The 18,416-nt window shown below is 33.0% G+C and overlaps 2 protein-coding genes and 1 long non-coding RNA gene across 4 annotated transcripts in view; 2 read left to right on the forward strand and 1 right to left on the reverse strand.

Annotated features, from left to right (window-relative positions):
- Positions 1 to 3,505, reverse strand: part of LOC104730258 (gamma-glutamyl peptidase 1) — a 16,547-nt gene extending 13,042 nt beyond the window's left edge. The window contains exons 1-3 of one of the 2 annotated variants that reach the window (XM_010449400.2): positions 3,080 to 3,498; positions 2,141 to 2,470; positions 1,510 to 1,807 (exon numbers count right to left, since the gene is read on the reverse strand). In XM_010449400.2, the coding sequence (XP_010447702.1) occupies positions 1,697 to 1,807; positions 2,141 to 2,470; positions 3,080 to 3,391 (753 nt within the window). In that variant the 5' untranslated portion in view covers positions 3,392 to 3,498 and the 3' untranslated portion in view covers positions 1,510 to 1,696. Of the gene's footprint in view, positions 1 to 1,509; positions 1,808 to 2,140; positions 2,471 to 3,079 lie in introns of those variants that run through there. The other variant, XM_010449401.2, reaches the window with a different exon arrangement.
- Positions 8,516 to 9,083, forward strand: LOC104730259. Its single transcript, XR_758411.2, has 2 exons — positions 8,516 to 8,712; positions 8,806 to 9,083. It is a non-coding gene; the product is annotated as an uncharacterized LOC104730259 (long non-coding RNA).
- LOC104730260 (probable LRR receptor-like serine/threonine-protein kinase At4g30520) lies at positions 14,705 to 18,212 on the forward strand. The gene is made up of 11 exons (XM_010449402.2): positions 14,705 to 15,211; positions 15,310 to 15,442; positions 15,561 to 15,632; positions 15,759 to 15,902; positions 16,007 to 16,078; positions 16,174 to 16,233; positions 16,335 to 16,435; positions 16,539 to 16,670; positions 16,750 to 17,097; positions 17,179 to 17,558; positions 17,652 to 18,212. Exons 1-11 carry the CDS (start codon positions 15,091 to 15,093, stop codon positions 18,048 to 18,050), a joined length of 1,962 nt encoding a protein of 653 aa, XP_010447704.1. The 5' UTR covers positions 14,705 to 15,090; the 3' UTR covers positions 18,051 to 18,212.

The following is an 18,416-nucleotide window of genomic DNA, read 5'->3' on the forward strand; positions in this document are numbered from 1 at the left end:
ACACCAAAAACAAATGTTCCTTAAAAATATCAAGACGATGTTTTAAGTAATAGTAGTAAAAATAAAATATAAATTGGTCATATTACCTGGCCTCCATCCTTGTTATTTGACGTAAGTCTCTATTTGTTCAATCATGTACAAATCTTTTGGGTTTTAATAAATTTTGCCAACTAAAATTGAAGGGACATGACTTGCCTTGAAATAGTTACTGGGGAAAATATTAAAGACTATAAGATTGTTGTTCATTTAAAAGATTATTATACGAATATTGGGAAAAACTGATGTGAAAAGTAAGACAAAAACTGATTTAATTGGAAGCAATATATATTACATGTTGGAGAATGGAGAAAAAACAAATACAGAATTAACCAGATGTATATGAAATATAATATCTTTTGCGGAATTGTTGGAGTTCAAAAACCATTGGGTTGACGATGTTGCATNATTGCATTCAAATATAAATAGTCTGTCCAGAGTGTAAGAAGTTTGGCATGTGTTTCAATGGCAAGTTTTTCCCAAGGAGAGACACTGCTTTCCCCAAATCAACATATCTTCGAACTTAGATAGGCAAGTTGCATGTCTGAAAGCAAGTAAAAAATTAGTTAGAGAGGAAGTTTTTAATATACAGTATGTGAGATAGGTGTGGTGTGGATTAGGTAGTTGATTTACAATTTCGTCTAGAAAGAGACACTTAAAGCTGAGTAAGAGATTGTTTCTTCTAAAGTATGGAGATTCCTAAAAACAATCCTATTTTTACTGGTGGTCATCGTTAGAGAGTAACTCTAGAGTAGAGTAAAGAGCAATTTTTTTAGCTTGTAACATTTTTAAATGCGTAGTTAGTGTGTGGGGTGGGGGTGTTGATTCCCAGTAGATTGAGAGAGAGAGATTGAATTCTGTTGGATTATAATTTTATGGAAAACAAATTACTAATATTTAATTGGAAATAAATAAGAAAGCAATTATCAAATGACTTAATTTACTTTGATGGCAAGACTTTACGTTTTCAAAAGCAGAATACAAAACTAAAACTAAATTTGAGCTTCAATTTAAATACCGTATGGGAGAAAGAGAAACACATGGGCTGCATGTTCAGATCTCATTTGTTTGTTTGTTAAATATTTTAATTACCAAGAGATTAAGTTGACAATTGTGGCCATATATATATTTAATTAGCAATGGACAAGTGTCAATTATATAAAGTGTCAGATGTCATCACCTCAAACAAAGTTTAGAAGAAACCTTCTCTTATTATATAAGATTTCATTTAACAAAATTATGTCGGGAGGAAACTGAACTACGTAAAAGAAGTTTCTTACATTTTTCTATTTTCATTTTATTTGTAAACGAAGTAATACTAAAACAGATAATTTTCCACACACCATTCGTGTTCAACTTCAACCGTAAACAATGTTTCTTCGAATTGAGACTTATTAAACTCGACTTATTAAAAAATATATATATAGTTGTTGAGTGTTGACAAAAAGAAAACCGTATTTATAGGTTTTAAAATAATTTAGTTACTTAATTCATATTTATTAATGGTATAAAAGTATAACACAGGAATAAGTCACGCTGGAGACTAATAGGTTATTCTCTACTACATTGAACAGGAATAATGAAGTAAGTAATAAAAATCCATAAATGTTTCCAGTATGACAAGAGCGCCAAATAGGTAATCTGGTAGTAGTGAAACTAGTTAGTCGGAACTCTGCATGCCTTTGAGGAAGTTCTTGCAAATCTTCTCCCAAAGCTTTCTGTCTGCTCCCCTTTTCTCCATCGTTGCCTTTGCCGCATCCGCAAACTCTTGCTGCATACATAATTTTCATATTTCTTAGAAAATATTCTACATTAGAAAATATTCTACACTTTGTTTCTCATTAATATTTCAATCGATTCTTAAACATTTTATATTCATTCGATTCGATTCTTGTCAGTGTTGTCACATATGATGAGGTGTACTAAATTAAAGTGACTAAACAACAACGCCCTAGTCTATAGTTATTCTAATTCGATCTGGTGAATATTTTAATCCAGAATCCATCAATACTCTCTGTATCAAAGTTATAATTCGCAATTTTTCTATATAAAAAATTGTGTATTATGTAAATTAATCAGAGTTAAGGGGGCAAAAAAAACGAACCGGGACGAGGCCTTGACCAAGAACACGATCAACAAGATGGAAGAGAATCTCTTTGTTATACTCGGGGTGTCCTTGAATACAGAACAGATGATCCTCAATAGAGAACATCTCCACCTCGTAGTTTGCGGAGTAGGCAAGCACTTTAGCAGTTTCTGGGAGCACCAAGACTTCGTCCTGGTGGCATTTGATGATCGCTATGGTCTCAGGAACCTCGTCTCCGAAGTAACTTCCTGGCTTAATCGCATCCTTCACGATGGTTATGTCTCCAAGCTTTAGTTCTGGTCCCTTCCTTGCTCTTCCTACTGTTCCTCCCCTTACTCTGGCTATGATCTAAACGGAGAATCGTAAGTTTTTTTAATTAGGAGAAACATTGTTTTATCTAACAACAACATGCATTAAGTTTGATGAATCATCCGAGTAATAACACAACGCTAACACTAACACAACCCTCAAAACCACATTTTTCTTGTCAGTTGGAAGAATCTTTTAATCAGATACATTATAGTATTATACCAAATGTGATATACATTAATTTTTAACTTTAAATCAGATACTTAATCTTTTAATCCTTAACCCATTTTGTAGATCTTAAGTTTCGCTGTCATGCTTATTGAATAATCCACTAGTTATTAATTAATGATGATGATGATGTACTTTGATCATTTCATATCTTCACGGAAACGGTCAATTAATCATTCATAAATTGGAATATGTTTCTCTAAACGAGCATCATTAACATTACACTCAATATTATGCAAAAAAATGGGTGTTCAATTTAGATTTAGAAGCTTAGAACTAACAAAAAAATCATGAAATAAAAAACAGGGGATGTTTACATACCTATTCAAAAATTCACTAATAAAAATGATTTCTAACCAATAAGTCAAAATTAGATGACAATAAAAAATCCAAAAAAAACAAACAAAGAATGAAAAGAACCTGGTGACCAAAGCAGATGCCAAGAATTTTCTTCTTCATCTGGTCAATCTTCTTGACAAGATCACAGAGCTTAAGGATCCAATCATAGTTCTCGAAGGCATCGTGAACGCTTCCGCTGATAACAAAGCCATCGTACTTGTCGAGATCTTTCTCATCGGGAAACTCACCGCTGACAACCCTAAACGAGTCCCACTGCTCTCCTTCGTCTCCAAACGTTGACACGAACACGTTGTGGTATCCCCCGTACGTTTTCTTGACAAACTCTGAGTCCAAAGCCGCAAGAAACAGAGCGAATCTTTTCTGCTCCACCATTTTTGCCGGCGAATGAAAAAATTATTAGAAAAGAGAGAGAGAGCAGTGGAGATGAAATAACTAACGTACGTATGGTGTGAAATTTATATCAGATTGGATTTGGTCGACCTACCTACTGGTTTTTTTTTTCATTTCCCACGTTTTATGTAATATTTTTTGAATTTTATCATATCAAACTTTTTTTTTTAATATAAGTGATACAAATCTTTTGTTTTATTATTCAGAAATAAAGTTATAAAGGCAATTAATCAGTGGTGGGCAACCGTTGTTGACCATGGATATCAATTTCATAGCGTTATTATTATAACATGGGCCAATGTGGACAACCAATAACAATATGGAATTGTTAGTAAGTTATTTATTACACTGGGTCACCTGCCAAAAGCAATTAAAATGACGCGCATTTTAGTTACACTCGTGTTTCAGTAAACCTTCTTATTTTTGGTTTGTCTAACTCACTTTTAACACACACACTAACAAAAGCAATTGTACCAAATTATACAACTGTATTGAATATATTACTTTAACTTGACCTATTGTTCTGGAAATTGGTCATTATTAAAATTAAAGTTATCGATGTTAGTAGAAACTAGAAACTAGAAACAAACAAGAAATAGGTACTTTTTTGATACGTCGACTAACAGCACTCTTAAATCTCAAAAGAAAAGCATACGTTGCGTGCACCGACTCTTGAAAAACGATTTGGTTTTGCTTCTATGTGAAAATAGGTATGTGCATATCATTCGTTTTCGGAGTTGCGTCATTGAAACAAAAATATTAAGCCTTTTAACTAAAACAAAGTATGTAAGGTTTGTTGCAAAATCAAATTTATCGCACATTTGACTATTTCTCCGCCGTTCCAAGATGGGTTGACATTTCTCAGTTTCGCGTTTTTAAATTATTAAATATATATATCGGTCCAATAATCTCGTTGTATAAAGAATCAGCGACGTCAAACAAACTACGAATATGAAATTCGAATAATCTCGTTGTTAACAAGAAATATTACGTCTAATTGCCAGTTGGAGCAATGTCGTGGACCTTTTAGGTTTCGGAAAGGGCTTCATACTACTACGGTTGACAAACATTGGCCCTTAAGAGTTAATCCAAGGCTAAGAAGGTAAACAACTAGGCTTCCCATCACTAACAAAGCCAGCCTCTTAAGAAAAACTACTCATCATTGTTTCAACTTCAAGTAGTAAATCTTAAGGATTTGGACGTAAACATATGATTAAGCTTCAACTTTTTAAATTCGTCTTAAACCAGTCGTCTTTTCTAGATGAAAGTATGTTTTTGTCTCTTTTTTCTTCCTCTCCAACGTATATCTATACTATTAATTGGGGAGCAAAGTTAGGAATATAAAAAAATAAAAAACATGACATATATCCATGTTGCCAAACAGGTTCAATTACTTATATAATTAAAAATAAAAAGATAAACAATATAAGGTAAACAAAAAACTGTTAGTCAAAAATCTAATATTTATGGAAACAATAATTACGAAATTAATTATAAAACAAAAATTACCCTATATTTTGGAAATGGTTTAAAGTTTAAAGTTTGCTTCCATAATAATCAAATAATTTAAATCAAAAATTATATAGATATATATATATCTATTAATTGGGAGCACACTTAGGGATACAAAAACCATAAAAAAAAACATGACATATATCCATGTTAACAAACAGGTTCAATTACTTATATAATTAAAAATTAAAAAATAAACAATATATGGTAACAAAAACTGTTAGTCAAAAATCTAATCTTTACGGAAACAATAATTACGAAATTAATTATAAAATAAAAATTACCCTCTATTTTTGGAAATGGTTTAAAGTTTAAAGTTTGCTTCCATAATAATCAAAAAATTTAAATCGAAAATTATATATATATATATAAACATATTTGATTTGGTTTTAAATTGTGAGATCTTTACGGAAAAAAACAAATCAATTTGATACAATTTAGATAGAAACAAATAATCATATATCTACAATATTAATTAGGGAGCACACTTAGAGATACCATAAAAACAAAAAAAACATGACATATATCTATTTAAACAAACAATCAGAAAGTTTCATTTAAAATAATTAATTACAAAGTTATATTTTGAATATGTAATTTTTATGAATGCGACCTTTACAACTTTGAAAAAGTTTTTTATTACTTCTACATGATCAAATTGAATTGCATATACTGTTTTGACTCATTATTTTTTTATTTTTCTTTTATTTTTACCAAACTAATAATAATATTAGTTTTTTAATATTTTGAACTTCATTTTTTATTTTATCAATACTTATTAGAATGCACTTCTATAATTATGACTCATAAAGACTTGGGTTGAACTAAATTAGACAAATTTATGTTTTCTGTCAAAATTTATATATTATAGGTCTTCTCACTATTTTTAATAAATTGTCTAATATAAACAATTTAAACAAGTTAAAAAAATTAAAAACCATGCACAAAAGTGCGGGTTGGTCCATAGGTTTAGTTCACAGAAATTAACCCCAAATAATTTTATTTTTACTAATACATAATTAATTAAAAACTCTAATGTACAGGGAAGATTAGATACTAGACGGGAACGGGTAATTTTTAAAAAACTAAAAACATTATATAAAATATTTTTCAGAGAAAAAAGAACAAGAAATAAATATATTAAGATGAGATTATAAAATTACGATAGTTAAATTAAATTTTCTGTGAATCCAAAATTTATGGTGGAGCGGTTATTATTTCAAACGTTTAGAAATTTGATGAAGGTAAACCAATATAAGTTTATGTTATAAATGTTATACCAAATAATTATATTTACAAATAAACTTACTTCCTTATTTGTTGGACTAAAATATACAATCTCGAATTGATAAAATATTATTAAAACCACAGTTATAAGATTAAAAAAAAAAAGGGACATACCGTATATAGGATGGGACGGGTTCCAGAAACATATAAACAGATATACTACATTTTTCTTACTATTTTTTAATGTACTTAAATCTAATCATCTTCTTTCCAAACCAAACTGAAAATAAATTGGTACAAAGTTAGATTATGAATGTTAATAACATTTTTAACATTCATAATTACAAATGTAACTCCGCATAATCTAAACTTAATTACAAACTTAGTTCTTATACAATTAACCCGCACGTATGTGCGGATCCAATCCCTAGTTTATTAGTATATCTAAAACAGTAATCTTAATCAATTGTTCAAACAAAAGAACAAAGCAAAGATGAGAAAGCGAATCAAAAAGATCAAAGAATACACATTAGAAAAGAAAAATAACCATGCAAGAGTACACATGCAAAGTTCGTTTTCTTGTATGATGATGAAATTTCTGATTCGAATCTTTTGGTTTTTGTTAAAAAATTTGAGTCCTTTTTCTCAGCTCTGTTCTCAACTTTCCTTTTTTAAGATGTCCTCTTCTTTTCATCCCTTTTTCCTGACCTTTTTTATGTAATTAGTTATACTGTATATCATGTGCAATTGTTTGTTTGGATATGGTATATATTGGGATTGTGTAATCTTTATATAAACTATAGTTTAACGTGGAAGATCTTTTATTTTGATTATTTGTTGTTTTGAATATAGTTAAGATCGGAAGTGTAAAATTTGTGGTCCACAATCTTTTTTTATTCCAGACCTGCTGCATTTTCTGGTTAAGAAATTTTAACCTTTTTGGTCCATAATTTTTTTGTTAGTTCGAACGAGCATTTTATAGTACTTGTTGAGACGTAAATCATATAAATTTTCAGGGGAGATTAGAATTTGAGAACATAAAATCTAACATTGATAACCAAGTGACTTATCGTGGTACCAATGTTTCACTCTTCTGATTTGTTTACCCTATTCAAATTAATGGGCAGGTTCAGTTTTGTTGGTCCCTTTCAAATAATCCCACACCATATGGTCCATATAGGCTTCAAATTGTTTTTTGGATTTAGGAAACAAACCTATAAAAAAAAGGGCCATAACAAAAATTAGGTTTAGAGAAGTGAAAGAGCCAATAAACAGAAGAAGCTGACGTTTCCTCAGACATTCTGTCTCATTCGTAAATCTCTTTTTTTTTTTTTTTTGCCTTTGCTCTTTGTCATTTCACCTCACAAGTCATTGCCTACGTGCTTTCAACCTCTATTTCTATTCTTTTAGCTTCTTCTTACCATCGCCGTACACGTGTCGCTCTTACGCCTTCAGATCTTTCTCTTCTGCAGCCATAATCAACACCTACCAATTCTTTTCAATATCGGTTCGGTTAAACTAGATTAGTGTGTTTTTTCTTATGCATTATTTATGGTGTCTATGGAAAATATAAAGTGTTTATGAAAATATGACAATATGTGTAGGGTTTTTTGGTGGTCGTCTCGATAAAACCGAGCCTCGATCAGGGAGCACATGTTCTAGAGTAATAGAACTTTTTCACTTCTCTATGCAGTGTTTATTTTATTTAAGTGTGTAACATATCAAATTAAAGAAACTTAGCAATGAGTTTAGTGGGAAGTTGACTAACATAATAATCATCTATATAACCACCGGTTAACTAAAACTAGTTCGGAATAGATGCAAACCGTTATTCTACTAGAATATAGTTTGATTTACTTTTATGAACACCGACAGATTGGAGTTAGTATTACACGCATGTATATATATAGTTATATACTAACGAGCCTTTTACCTTTCACCCAAATCATTAAGCAATCTACAACGCAGCATCTTTTACACTGATCTTGGGTATAAAAAAATAGAAAAACTCAAACAGTAGATGAACAAACGGAGGAACGATTTTGAGCAAGATGGTTTTGAGCAAGATGGTCTTGAGCATTGATCTTGCCATATATATATATATTTTAGGGATTACGTTAAATTTTAGAATAAATTAATAACTTATTTTTCACATGAAAATACTTGATAAATGTATGACTATTGTAAATGTGATGTACCTCTTTTCGGAAATCCACTTGAGACTTGACAAATGTTGATTGGTTGCAGCAAAACTGCAGAATTTTAAATTTTTAGTTGCTTAAAAAAACTAATTACCAAATAAAGTCTATTTACTAAATTAGACAGTTTATGACAGTCGTATTTAGTGGCCACAGCTTTGGAGAAAGAGAGAGAGTGAGAGAGAGAGAAGGTAAGTTTTACACAAAAGGAGGCTTCTCTCAGACGAAACGAATAAAAAGAACCGAAAAAAGCTGAGAAGAATCCATAAAAGGTGACAAAAGCAAGAAGGAGAAGCAAACATGTATCCTTATCTTGTCTTCTGATTCACACACTATTCTTCTTCTTCTTCTTCATCATCATCATTAGTATTCACCAAAACCCACTCTTCTCTCTTTCTCACTTGTTACTGTTCATTACGTCTTATCTAACTTTTTTGTTCCTTTCTCTTTGTTTGGTAGAAGAAAAGAATGGAGGGTACTTATCAGTATGCTGCAACAATGATGGAGGTCTCAAGAAGAACATTTCCGTTAGAGAAGAATGAATAGTTAGTTTCATTACTCTTCAAATGTCGTTGATCAGATTCATTTTTTCTTTATGTCTTTAATTTATAATCCTCTTCTCCTTATTAAAACCCAAAAAACATTGTGTTGACGGTTTGGGAAGTAGTGATATTGGCGGAAATGGCTCAATCTCCTTGTCACATTATATCACTTTCTCTGTTTTTTCTTCTCTTAAATTTTACATTTTTGAAGTATGATCTCATATATACTTCATTCATTAAACTACATAACTTGTTTATTTATCAACTATTTAAACTGTGAGCTCTTTTTTTTTTCATATATACTTTTGTCAATTATGCAAGAGCTTCGCTGGAAGATGCAAGGATATTCATTTTAATTTCAAGCTATTTTTTTATTTTAACTAAAAAAAATCTTCTGATTTCTCGATTTGTCACTTTCTAAGAAATTATGACTATAGGGTGATAAAGATACTGCATGTCTGTGTACTTAAATTTAACTTTATGTGTTTTATTGACGACACAAACAGAGGAAAAGGAACACAGAGAGAGAGAGATATGTCTTTTGGTTCTAGATTTCTATTTGTCTCGGAAAACGTGCCTTTCATCAAATCGGATAGCTGTTTTTTTTTTTTTATATATAGGGGAGATATATTTACCATTATGTTATAATTATTACTCAATCACTAGGTAGTACGTACATTAGTCAATTGTTGCTGATTAGGTGCATATGCTTAATCTAAGAAATTGATGAAATGACGCAATTGTAAAGTAAGCTTAAAAGTAAGAGAGAAAGAGAGGTATAGAGTATTCCATGCAAGAATGTTCGAACTGCAAGTTAAAAATCAATAAATCAGGCCTAAACACTTGTGCTATAGTCTTGATTACTAATTCAATTTTCGAAAGATTTAATTACTATTACTATTTTAGGTTTTTTTGCTACAGTATTCTTGGGAAATGAGGGGTTTCCACTTTCTTGTGTTCTCGAAGCCCAAAACAAAATGTCACATCACACAGTACATGGGTCTGCGTGTATCAACCATATTTACTAATTAAACAGATACATATTGAAAAATTTCCATTAACAAAAGCTGTATCTCGAGGCATATAACAATGTGCACACTGCATATGCCTTTAACTACTTGGTAGATCTCATGCAATATATGCAAATATGTATTTAACAAAGGAACATTTACAATTAGTATGAGCAACAAACCTCGTTTTTGATCGGTACAATGTTCTTTGACTCTTTGTCAATCGCATTGAAGGGGGTTGGACCAACTTACTCGGAAATATGAGCAGCATACATACATACACTGATATACTCCTCCTTCAACACCACACAAGCAAGTGCAACATATTCACATGGGCTGGGCTCAAAGTTTTAGCCTTTTGGGCCTATAATCACATGAAGCCATTCCTAGTCCAAAATTTAGCCACCGTCGTCCGAATTTTGACCATTATAAGGTACGTTTTGTTGATTTGTTCCATTGTTTATTATCATCGGTTAATCCATAATTACACAATCTCTATTTTTTTACTGTGTACTTTCCTTTTCCTTTTTTTTTTTTTTTGCTGTTGACAACAAAACCAGTAAATCGTGTACTAATCTAACTAGTAAACTACTAACCCACTAAAGCCCTCAGTTCAATTTGTATTTCTTCTACACGTCATGTAATTTTTCAGTTTTCTTATATATGTGATGTGTGTATCAGTCCTGGTGTGTTTTTAATCTTTGACAAGAATGGTAAAGAAAGAAGTAAAAAGATTACAGAACGTGGAAGAATCAGGTCGATTGGTCGACACCATATCCATATTATATAAGGCTGGCCATGGGTAATCGCAGACGAATAATAAACGCACTCCGACGAAGATTTGCTGCCTCTCTTCTTTTTCTCTCTCTCTCTTTTTCTCCCCTTTATTTTAACTTCAACTTTTTAACTCCATTTTCCAGTTTAAATAATTATGGAGTACAGTTTGGTAATAAAATTCATCAAGTTTTCACTTTTTAAAAAACGCTATATTAATGACTTCAAGTTCCACTAATTAAATTTTATGATTGATGATGACTCAGGCTCCATTGCTGCTAGGATATGCACAACTATTACTGTTCTCTGCTACACATTTATTGAACTAGTCACATAGCATATCCATGTAACAGAGAAAAAATAAAGTTGCAATAATTTTTTGTAAGACTTCAATGGAATAAAGCATTTTATAATTGGTGCAATTTATGCATATCAGAATATGGTCCCGGCCGAAAAAAATGATGAAACAAACATTATTAAGAAAAAGTTGAGAAGAGAAATATATCCAAATTTTTGTATGCGGTACAAATTATTGGGAAGATGATTCTATTTTAATAATGGGTTTCCACAATTCTATCTCTTATGCTTTACATTATTGTGCAAGAATATTGAAACAGTGTTCAAAAACGCATAATAAGATTGGATTTGTCCCATCATCCAATCTTCCTCCCCTTTAGTGAAAGACACGAAAGTTCATTAACTACTCTTTTTCAAATTCGGTTGGATTGTTTATAGCGACATGCATATTTATGATAGATCTAATTGTGATGTTAAATCATTTGTGATTCTTTTATTATAGCAAATTTTGAAAGTTAATTAGGGAATAATATGTATTGATCACAAGTACAAAGATGATGCAGTTGGATCATTGTCATTGATAATGTGTGACAGAAGTAAACAAGGTAATTGGTTGCAAAGCATCTCGCTGCTTACCTCATCTTGCTCATCCCAATTCGGCATTTTTTGGCCACCTCTTTACTTACTTTTCCTCCTCTGGTTTTCTTTCGTAGTTACTTTGGTACACCAAGATCGATCCAAATTCATTTCAATGGTTTTTAGTCATCAAGGCAATTACATTCTGTGCACAATTTGATGTTACTATTGATTTCGTCTTTGTATATACGTGTTATGCTTACGTATAATATTTTATGGTGGATCTACACACTTACTATTATAGTATACAAGTTATGAGTCAATGATCTGACTTTAGACACAACTAACTAGACATTTAAGCATAATCATTTACCTATCTTACACTTTTTATATAAGGGTTTTGTGTAAAAAAACCCTCTAAATAATTTTTTTTTGCAAGAAAACCCTCCACCTCAAATAAATGCAAGTCAATACTGCAATCTCAAAAGTCACCCGCAATATAACCCTTCTCTGTATCGATGATGTGGCAATATGAAAATCTTGCTGTTTTGAAGACAATAAAATGGCAAAGCATTTGAGATTTATTTTTAATAATTTTTTTTACAAAAATCTCTTTTCTCGTCTCCTCCGTCTCCGCCTTGTCTTTCTCTCTCTCTACCCTCACAATCCTTGGTCGTCGCTCACTCCGCCTCTGTCTCCCTCTCTCTTTCCTCCTCCCGCCGTTTCTCCTTTCGTGATGTTGTCTCCTCTGTCTGTTTCCGTTCCAATGGCACACCTTTTCGCCGCCTGCGATCTCTCCGGCACTGTCCAAGTCTTCGACATCAAGGAACCACCACTCCCAATTTCTGCCTCTTCTCCTCAGTCCTTTCTCTCCTCTTCTCCTTTACACACCCAACGATTGCAAGTTTTTTTTTAGTTTGAATTGAGAATATGTTTCAGTTTTGTTTTAAATTTGAAAATATGTTTCAGTTTCTTTTATGCAATGTTAGTCTATTAGTGGGTTAGTTGAGAAGAAACAAGTTTCAGATTTGAGTTTGATTGTATTTGATTTTATCATAAGAGTTTTGGTTCTGTTTCATGATTAGAGGTTTCAGATTTGAGCCTTAACATGTGTTTTCTCTACTTACAAAATCACATTCGCTCACAAATAACGGATCTGATTACCAATGTTTCAGATTTCAGTTTTAGTTTTAGGTTGCATTTGAATTTGAGTTCTCTATGTTTTTTGTTAGACTTTGAGTTTTGTTTCATGATTAGTTTCAGATTTAAGCATTCACTTATGTAGTTATGTTTTGGGTTTTGAGTTTCATAGTTGTCTTTTGTCTAAATCATAATTCACTAAGTTTGAAATTCAGTTTCAATGACTATTGTCTAAATCTCACAAAGTTTCAGTTTTAATATTTACGTGTGTATAAAGGTTACACAAATTCAACTTAAAATGAAGCAAAAAAGAAGGAACAAAATGTGTGGATTTCTCTTGTTCATTGTCGGTCACAAATGGAGGATCGCCCGATCGCGGTCACAAACAAGTACATTTTCTTTTCAATTTTTATTAAAAAATAAATCTCAAATGTTTTGCCATTTTTTTGTCTTCAAAACAGCAAGATTTTCAAATTGCCACGTCATCGATACAGAGAAGGGTTATATTGCGGGTGACTTTTGAGATTGCAGTATTGACTTGCATTTATTTAAGGTGGAAGGTTTTCTTGAAAAAAAAATTATTTGGAAGGTTTTTTTTGCACAAAACCCTTTATATAAGATTGTGACACTGTTCCTTCCTTATCGAAATGAAGGAAGAGCTAGTTTTCTTTTGTGATACTGTTCCTTATTGTGACTTTGTGATACCCACTAGCCCTAACCAAGTTTCTTTTTAACACTACGAGTTTGGGTGCATCGTTACGCACGATGCAAATGGGCAAAATGCATGATTGAATATTTATTAGTTGTACATCTTAACAAAAACTTTAAATTATTTTCTTGCATTTTTCCCGAAAACTTTATCCCAAAAAAAAAAAACATACATTCGAAACGTGGGGGTCATGAATGTTATTGCAGTAAAGTAAGACGTGATTGAAAGGAGAAAAAGATAGAAAAGTAATAAAATAAGAAAAAAAGACAAAGATGTAATAATTAGATCGTTCGATTAATTTAATACGAAAGTAGGAGGTGGTGGGCCAAAAGGAAACAGAGGGACAAAATAGAAAAGAAATCAAAAGTATAGGGACATGATCATAAATAATGTAACATCAGAGCCTCATCACTCATCAGTGCAAGTGTGGGGAATCTCTCCTATTTTCAGGCTTGGCCCGTATCACTCACTATCTCATGTTGTTGCGTTTTGACATTTTTATGCAATAATTTCTATATAATTCGAATCATTAAATTTCCAAAATATAGGTAGGGAGACACCCAAATTTCAGATTACAACCTTCTGGTAAAATATTGTTTCATATAAATGGAAAAAGACAAACAAATTATAATACAAAAAAGAAAAGAGGTTGAAGCGCATTTTAGCGTGCACCAGTCTCCTAGCCTGTCACTGGTAGTCCTAGTACATTACATCAATTTCTCCTTTGTTTTACTGTAAAATGGAGAAACAAAACAAATTTTTGTAACAGAAGTATTTTCTATAATATTATTATATCTAGATGAGTAGGCTCCAATTACTTTATTAATAAACATTAAAGTGCATAATAAAATTAGAGATTTCAATATACACAAAATTTTCTAGCACTTTGCTTTAATCATGTTTCAGCTTTTACCGTTTTACCATGGAAGTAAGAGTTTTTTTAAAAATTAAAAAAAAAATAGAACATAACAAAAGATGTAACATATATAGGATGTAATGGTTGCAGCGGTTGGGGCAGACAAATCTGTCTGCGGACTGGACTGCTTTTTATTTACCATTCAGCAAATGTAATTTGTAGTGGTGTGGTCCAAATAAAGCAGAGACCAAACCGCAGCGGACCAACTGCGAACTGCTTTTGTATACAAATAGAATTGGTTCGCAGCGGTCTGTAGTCCACCTTAAAAATAGAGCGATCCATACCGCAGATGGATTTGACCGCATTTACCATTCAAACCCATAGTTTGACGAAAAAAAGAGAAAATTATAAAAATAAATACACTATGCATTGAGAGAGAAAGAGACGAGTAGACCAGCATCCACCATCCCGGGTCCGACAGTCCGTATCAGCTTCCCCTGATTCTCTCTCTTTCCCTCTCTTTCCCTCTCTCTCTCCTTCATTTAAACGTTTCATCTCAAACCTTTTTCTAAGCAACAAACTCATATCCTCCTGTGAGAGAGACTGTTTTTGAGAAGAAGAAGAAGAACCAAAAAAAAGAAAGACTTCTTCTTTGATAAACCCGAGATTTCTTCTTCTTCTTCCTTTTTTGCTTTTGCTTTCTCTTCTTTTTCTATGTGTGTTTGTGGTCACTCCCCCGATAAAAAAAAAAGTAATGCTGTCTCCTCCTCCCTTCTCTTCAAAAATTAAAAATTATTGTTTTACAACTCCTCTCCTCGTTAGCTTAGCTAAAGCTTTCCCATGGTAGTAGTAACAAAGCAGACGATGATGATTACGATTCAACTTCATCATCTCTTCTTCTTCTTCTTCCTCTGTTTCTCTACTACTCTTACTCTCTCTTCTGAACCCAGAAACCCTGAAGGTATAATAAACATTACAACAACTAAAACTGTCTCTTTTATCCTTCCGTTACTTTAAAAATTGAATCTTTTTTTTTTTTTTTTTTGAACTTTATAACAGTGGAGGCGTTGATAAATATAAAGAACGGTTTGCATGATCCTCATGGAGCTTTGAACAACTGGGATGAATTCTCAGTTGATCCTTGTAGTTGGGCTATGATCAGTTGCTCCCTTGACAACCTCGTCATTGGACTGTGAGCTCTCTCTCTCTCTCTCTCTTCCTCTTTCTTCGGATTTTGTTTCTGCTTCTAGAGTTCGTTCATTAATGGCGACGATTTCTCTCTCTCTCTCTCTCTTTCTTTCTATTGGTAGAGGAGCGCCGAGTCAGTCTCTCTCGGGAAGTTTATCTGCGTCTATCGGAAATCTCACAAATCTCCGACAAGTGTAAGACTACGACATCCTCGGATCTTCCTCCCTCTCTTGTGTTTTTATATATTATAAAGTTTTGTCTTTTTTTTTTTTTGTTTATCTCTAATCACAAATTCCAATTTTGTATATTTAAAATTCTAGGTTATTGCAGAACAACAATATTTCCGGCAAAATCCCACCGGAGCTCGGTTTTTTACCTAAATTACAAACCTTGGATCTTTCCAACAACAAATTCTCCGGTGACATTCCTGTTTCCGTCGAGCAGCTAAGCAGCCTCCTATATCTGTAAGAGCTTGCTTCTTCAATCTTGTAATGATGTTTTTGTTTTTGTTTTTTTCATCAGTAGTTCATTAATCATCTAACCTCGTACGAATTGAATTTCAAAATAGGAGACTCAACAACAACTCTCTGTCTGGGCCCTTCCCTGCTTCTTTGTCTCAAATTCCTCATCTCTCCTTCTTGTGAGTATACAGTTTTGTCTTTATATCTAGTGAAGAATAGTTTTCTTGTTTTGTTGTATCTGAATTTTTAAACTTTATTTTTTTGGAAATTTCAGAGACTTGTCTTACAACAATCTCAGTGGTCCTGTTCCTAAATTCCCAGCCAGGACTTTCAAGTAATATACCTTAAAGTTTCAAAATTTGAAGTTGGTTTCACTAAATTCTTGTATTTTAAGTCAGGACTAAGTCTTGATTCTGCTTTTGCTGTTGAATCTAGTGTTGCTGGCAATCCTTTGATTTGTAGAAGCAGCCCACCTGAGATTTGTTCTGGTTCAATCAGTACAAGTCCTCTTTCTGTTTCGTTGAGCTCATCATCAGGTAATAGTAATAATACTCACGTTCTTGCATTGTCTTTTTCTTGAATTTAACCATTGTAATGATTTTTTTCATTAATCAATTTTGGTTACTTGAGTGTGTGTAGGAGGCAGGTCTAATAAATTGGCGATAGCATTAGGTGTAAGCTTTGGCTTTGTTGCTATACTAATTCTTGCTCTCGGATCCTTTTGTTGGTATCGAAAGAAACAAAGAAGGCTACTGATCCTTAACTTAAACGGTCCGTGAATTTGAGCTTGTTTGTTTATACAACTTTGTATCAGGAAGATGTTTAAGTTAATTGTTTTGCTTTTTAGCAGATAAACAAGAGGAAGGGCTTCAAGGACTTGGGAATCTAAGAAGCTTCTTCATATTCAGAGAACTCCATGTTTCTACAGATGGTTTCAGTTCCAAGAACATCCTCGGTGCTGGAGGATTTGGTAATGTGTACAGAGGAAAGCTTGGGGATGGGACAATGGTGGCAGTGAAACGGTTGAAGGATATTAATGGAACCTCAGGGGATTCACAGTTTCGTATGGAGCTAGAGATGATTAGCTTAGCTGTTCATAAGAATCTGTTACGGCTAATTGGTTATTGCGCAACTTCTGGTGAAAGGCTTCTTGTTTACCCTTACATGCCTAATGGAAGCGTCGCCTTTAAGCTTAAATGTTAGTATTAACTCTTGAAACTGTTGGTCCAACTCTTTCATTTTCAATGCTTTTTAACCGATTTTGTTAACTGTTTTGTAGCTAAACCGGCTTTGGACTGGAACATGAGGAAGAGGATAGCAATTGGTGCAGCGAGAGGTTTGTTGTATCTACATGAGCAATGTGATCCCAAGATCATTCACAGAGATGTAAAGGCAGCTAATATACTCTTAGACGAGTGCTTTGAAGCTGTTGTTGGTGACTTTGGACTTGCAAAGCTCCTTAACCATGCGGATTCTCATGTCACAACTGCTGTTCGTGGCACGGTTGGCCACATTGCACCTGAATATCTCTCCACCGGTCAGTCGTCCGAGAAAACCGATGTGTTTGGGTTCGGTATACTCTTGCTAGAACTCATAACTGGATTGAGAGCTCTTGAATTTGGTAAAACCGTTAGCCAGAAAGGAGCTATGCTTGAATGGGTAAGCAATGAGACTCAGAATCCCATTTTCTTGAGTACTTTATAAGATCAACCAGATTAACATTTTCTCCGCATGTTGTATCTTTTGGTTTAGGTGAGGAAGTTGCATGAAGAGATGAAAGTAGAGGAACTGGTGGACAGAGAACTCGGGACTAACTACGATAAGATTGAGGTTGGAGAGATGTTGCAAGTGGCTTTGCTGTGCACGCAATATCTTCCGGCTCATCGTCCTAAAATGTCTGAAGTAGTTCTGATGCTCGAAGGAGATGGTTTAGCAGAGAGATGGGCTGCTTCACATAACCATTCACATTTCTACCATGCCAATATCTCTTTCAAGACAATATCTTCTCTGTCTACAGCTACTTCTGTCTCGAGGCTTGACGCGCATTGCAATGATCCAACTTACCAAATGTTTGGCTCTTCGGCTTTCGATGATGACGATGATCATCAGCCTTTAGATTCGTTTGCCATGGAATTATCTGGTCCAAGATAACACAATGAAAGAAAGAAAGAAAGAAAGATATCATTTGACAAAGCTCTACAGTTTTATAATATAGACATGTAAATGGTTGGTGAATTGATGCAAAACAAAATATTTCCTACAGTTTGAGATTTTGTGTTCTTTATGTTGATTGTATATATTAACTTTTTGGAAGGTGTGTGTGTGTGTGAGTTTCTTTGAGTTTTGGGTTTGGGATGAAAAACAAAAGAGAGTTATTTTGCTTTTAACAAAACATTATGATGGCAAAGGATAGAAACCTATGACTATGAGACTGATTTGTTTGACTCTTTCTTTTGACCAGAATCTGATTTGCTCTGTCTCTCTCTCTCTCGCACACACTCAAAATAGCATCAACAG

Source organism: Camelina sativa, chromosome 12, assembly GCF_000633955.1.
Source record: "Camelina sativa cultivar DH55 chromosome 12, Cs, whole genome shotgun sequence".
Classification (NCBI taxonomy): domain Eukaryota; kingdom Viridiplantae; phylum Streptophyta; class Magnoliopsida; order Brassicales; family Brassicaceae; genus Camelina; species Camelina sativa.